General features: G+C 30.6%; 1 protein-coding gene across 1 annotated transcript; it reads right to left on the bottom strand.

Annotated features, from left to right (window-relative positions):
• Positions 1-1,021: 1,021 nt before the first annotated feature.
• Positions 1,022-3,346, bottom strand: LOC115982301 (defensin Ec-AMP-D2-like). Its single transcript, XM_031104865.1, has 2 exons — positions 3,212-3,346; positions 1,022-1,425 (listed from the first exon to the last, which is right to left on the bottom strand). The coding sequence occupies exons 1-2, from the start codon at positions 3,273-3,275 to the stop codon at positions 1,256-1,258; spliced, it is 234 nt and encodes a 77-aa protein (XP_030960725.1). The 5' UTR covers positions 3,276-3,346; the 3' UTR covers positions 1,022-1,255.
• Positions 3,347-5,357: the final 2,011 nt, after the last annotated feature.

Raw genomic sequence — 5,357 nt, 5'->3', positions numbered from 1 at the left:
AAATGGGTAAATTCCAGATAACTACCGGTTTGAGATAATACTAAACACATCCAAAACAATTAAAAAGCAACAATTTTGGGTTTGTTCACTCCACCTAAAACAAAAGCTGTACAGCCTTTTTTTTCATTTCCAAGAATGAATGTTCAGAAAGGTACCCCACACTCATTTTTTTCCGCCAGCCTAAATGCATTTTGCAAATTCTTTTTAGTGTTTATCCTTTCATTTCCATAAAGATCAAGTTCTTTACCTACCCAAAACTATAACTTAGATGATGATGAAAAAAAAAAAAAACAAGATTACACGCTAGAAGAGTTGAAATTACCAAGCAAAAGAGCCAAGTTGCTAAAAAAAGAACCTACAAAAGAAACCAAAACAAATACTAAATCAACTATTTTTCAAGTAATTTATACTTCTTCCATTACAAGAAGTTTAGCTATATTTTGATATTAAGAACTAATTTGAACCTTTCTTGAATAGAAACCCCCCTTTCTCTTTGCTTAGTCCGATTTTTTTCTTTTTTCTTTTTTTTGAGTGAGAGTTGAAATTCTAACTCTGATGAAGTCTAAAAAGAGCCCTTGAACCAACCGACTTGGGTTCTTTTCCTCTAGTTTATATTAAGAGCCCTTTGTTGCTCTTGGGAAGAGCAAAAATGATGAAAACGTGTTGGACTCAAATGTGAGGATTTTGGCCTGGCGGGAACAGATGGTGCGCTGTACATTTTCTGAACTTGTTGCCTTGGAAATGAAAAAAAAAAATGCTGTGCAAATTTTGTTTTGTGTAGTGAACAAACAGCTTGTATCAGCGCTTGTCTTCTATGACTAAAATGGTTGCTTTTTAATTATCCTAGATGTATTTGGTATTACCTCAAACTCCACGGTAATTATCTGAAATTTAACCAAAGAATAGAAAATATGGGACTAAAGCAGGCTTTTAAGGATTCGAAGCTGTCTCTCAACAAAAAAAAAAAGATTCGAAGCTCAACTGAGTCTAATACATACGCACACACTCAAAGAGACACAGAGACACGCATAATAATACATTAACATTATCCGAGAAAACGATAGATTACAAAACCTGATGAATCACATGATAGAAGAGTACGAATCCCCCCTATACAGAGTAGGGTCTTATTATTCTTGGGACACACTAGGTAAAAGAAAAAGAAAAGACAAACCATATGACATGTTATTCTTGGTTCACACAAACTAAAAGGAGATGATATCATAATCATCTTCTAGCTGATCTCAGATACACACTAACAATGTTTAGTGCAGAAGCATCGGCGGCGGAAGCCCCGGCATTGGCCGCCATGAAAGCCCTCCGTTTGGCAGACAGAAGCACAGTTACTCTTCCTCACACATGGGCCTTTGAAGCGATGGCTCTGTGACTCACATGTCCTAGCTTCGGCTACCATTGGCCCCATCTCTGCTCAAACACCAAAATAATTCCAAACATTTCTTTATTAGTAGTGGTAAGTGTGACAACTATGTATAACTTTCACTTGTACTAACAAATATTTGAAACGATTATAAGAATAAAAGATCCACACTATCTTTTAGCATGATAGCGTGGAAACTACATATTAAACCGGATTATGAGAATGTTTGCCCTTTTATCTTTAATAAGATTGTTAATGCCACATAAAAGCCCTTAATTTATTTTTATTTTTTTTAAGTGATCAAATCCATATGTTGAACATCCAGATTTGGTAAAAAAGTTAAATACAGATGTTCAAATTTGAATTTATTTTGGTAGGGAAAAAAATAGTGAGATCTGGATTAGGATCTCACTTGGTACTACTTTTACACTTGTACAGGATATAAGAGATGTTTGGTAATGTATTTTGAGTTTTAAACCATATTACATATATTTTTAAATTCCTTTTCACTTACACACGATATTACCAAAAAAATACAAACTAATATCATTACCAAAAGAATAATATTTGTGACACATGCCACAATTTACCCTAATAGTGAATTGTGAATAGTAAAAAAGTGAGGTAGATCCACTGACAAATTACGGCACAAATGGTACTTCTTTACGTGACACTGATGACATAGCTCTTACTAAACGGGCCCAAATCTTGAAGACTTGGGATTTCGTGCAACTGACCTTCATCGATATCTAGATTTCTCACCTTTATAATTTGTCATCTTCAAACCCCAAAATCATAATTTATTTTACTATAAATAATTATTTGTCAATTGTCTTGACAAAAATATTCCTAACTGGATTTGAAGGAAATTTTAATTTTAACCATGAAAAAATTTATATCATTGTTTTTTAATGTGTATTTATATTGCTCAATTTTTTTTTTTTTTTTGATACGATATTGCTCAATTTTTAATGTATAACTATATATAACTATAGTCACTATATTCACTACAGTTCTTCAACCCAAAGTTATATATCTAATTTCTTTAAAAAAAAAAAGTTATATATCTAGATTTGAAATTGTCTAAACTTTAATAAAATTGTAAAAATATAGCAATCTTTTTAAAGCGTGTTTTACTTTATTAGATATGGCATAAATAATATATAATCATGTATGTTTCATAAAATCAAAATTAAATTTTTGAAGAAGTAAAATTTTTATTATTAAAATAAAAATTGAGCATATATATTCTAGGAAGTCCCAAATTAAAAAAGAAAAATCATCACACTTACTCTGAGAAACAAGATTTCAAAAGTCTCGTCTTTTTTTTTTTTAAACAGCAGATTAAAAATGTTCTATAAAAGTACTATTTTTGTTTCCTCAAAAAAAAAAACTATTTTGAGTTAAAATAAACTTAAGATAAAAAATTTATCTAAACAGATAATTCATTTTCTTTATTTAAAAAAAAAAGTTCTTATTTTCTTCAAATGATTTATCCTTTCCATTTTATTTTCCCTCAAATCGAGTTTCTTTCACAAACTTTTTGAAAGAAATGGTCATATGCCATCAATGAATTTATGGACCATGTGAAGAAATGACTACGATCAAAATCTCTTTAATGAAGCTTGAGGAGTTGGCTAGACAAGCTTTTCCTCTCCTTTTGTGGGGATAAAGGAACACACTCAAAATATAAACACAGGTCAGAGTTACTTCACAAGTGCCTTGTCAACCATGTTATATGTTATATACTTAACTCTAAGACAGATTTAGAGCTATATATGTGTGTGTGCGTGGGTTATGTAGAAAGTAAATAAGTGTATGAGAAAGAACAACCTGTGGCCACAAGAAGCAGCAGCACGACGAAAACTGTGGAAAACACACGCATCGATCGCTCCATCTCTTTTTCTTCTTCTTCTTCGAAAGTGTGAGAGCTGCTGAGTGCTGTTGCAAGAAAGGCAGCTAAGCAAGGCCTTTAAATAGGCGTTTTTTGTTTCTCAAAAAAGGATGAATATCCTTGGTATTTCACATTTTAATACTTTCATCGTTTCTTTTCTTTTCTTTTCTTTTTAACTATTGTGATTGGAATATTAATTATAAAACAGTCCTAATAATAATTGTTTTTTACTGTTACAGTGTAAACAGAATTTAAAAGTCTATTTTTTTATGATAAAATATTTTGCCAATTAATTTGATTGAAACACACTATTATAATAAATTACTAAATAATTATAATAATAAAAAATGACACATCTCTAACACTGCTTCTTTTTTTTGTTTGATGGACTCTAACATTGCTTTTCATTGAACTCGGAGCAACATATTAATTTTACTTGATAATTTTTATTTTAAAAATTGATTCTAAGTCAAATAAAATACTCCATATCTGTTAAAAATTTAGTTAACTTTGAATATTTAAATTTACATTCCCTTTAAATTTAAAGTTTTACATACAAGTCAACTAAAATTAATTTTTTTTAAAATAGAAATAAAATTATTCTAATACAAAACTAAACTGGTTTTTTCTTTAGTGTTGGGTTTTTTTTTTTTTTTTATCGCTATAAATTATAAATGATGGATAAAAAAATTATCTTTTGAAGTAAAAAAAAATTAAAACAAAAGGTGACAATAAATACGCCTGAATTTGTCATTACCACTCTGTCTGTAGTACTACTTTTTGCTTTATTTTTGATCTGTCATCCACGGCTTTTTGTTCATGGCTGACACTGACACTTTTCTTTTATGTAGATCTAACACGCCATCGCGGTGTGCTTGGCTGCTTGCTTAATTATGGTATTGGATGTGAAATCAATGTGCTGGCCGGTTCTCTGTTTTTACAGACTGGGATAGAAATCCTCAATAATTGTCGGTATAGACTGCACTGTATCACCTAGTTAGCTGAGATCCGAGGTTGTACAAAAATTACTATTTCTCCATTTAAAAATATTACTTTATTTATTATATTATTTCACTTTATAATATAATTAATATCTTAATTTTTATTTTTTCATACAATACAATAAAATAATATAAATCAACACAATAAAATAATAAAACTACACCATAAAATGTTATAAAATAATGCCTTACTTGCAACCGAAAAGAAGAGAGAGAGATGGGTGAATAAAATAATGTCTTTTAAGTTTACAATTGGGCTATGTAACAGCACTAACATTGAGGGTGTAAGAACATTCATAACACTAAAGTCATTTTTTTAGTTATTTGACACCATAAAATTCTACTTTATCTATTTTACTTACTTATTTTATCAAACATCTAGCAGTAGTAGTTGATCTATTTTAACTTTCAACATAATAAAATAATATAAATATCACAATAAAATAATATAAATATCACAATAAAATAATACATCTCACTAAAAAAAAAACACCGCAAACCAATCAATGCACAATCCACAGCCACTGTTAACCAAGAACAATCACCCACAAAAACCTTTCAACCAGCCACATCCACCTCCACCACGACTCCACCAGCAGTAACCTCTATGGGACAACCACAACCCATGGCAAGAAAAAAGAAAAAAAAAATCAAACCACCACCAAACCCAGAACAGATTGGCAATGAAGATGAAGATTTGCGTGAAGATGAAGATTGACGACAAACCACGACACCACCAACCTTGTCAGACTTGCTCCTCCTTACCAAATGGTCATGACTCGGATTCGAAATTTTGTCTTCCGATTCATCTGTGTCAATCTAAGGTTCTGGAATGGTTGAGTCGAACTGATATAGAACTGATAGTTTGAAAGTTTGAGAGAGTTTGATGATTTGAGGAGAAAGGGTGAGAATGAGAGCACAATAGGCAAAATGAGCAAAAAAGAAAAAGAATAAAAAATATATTATTTTAATAGAGGTAGGAATTAAAATAATATTTCTAACTTTTAGCTTCATTTTGGCTTCGTACGGAAGCTTGAAGCTAAAATTTTTTAGCTTTACATACACTGCTGTGGGAGCATTTTTT

The sequence above is a fragment of the Quercus lobata genome, chromosome 3, assembly GCF_001633185.2.
Source record: "Quercus lobata isolate SW786 chromosome 3, ValleyOak3.0 Primary Assembly, whole genome shotgun sequence".
Lineage (NCBI taxonomy): Eukaryota > Viridiplantae > Streptophyta > Magnoliopsida > Fagales > Fagaceae > Quercus > Quercus lobata.
This window is presented reverse-complemented; position numbering and strand designations above follow the sequence as displayed.

Bases quoted from the DNA above. Each gene is read 5' to 3' on its own strand.
- LOC115982301 (XM_031104865.1), bottom strand. From the start codon at position 3,275: ATGGAGCGATCGATGCGTGTGTTTTCCACAGTTTTCGTCGTGCTGCTG. The intron at 1,426-3,211 runs GTTGTTCTTTCT...GTGTTTGAGCAG, and splicing joins GCTGCTTCTTGTGGCCACAG to AGATGGGGCCAATGGTAGCC.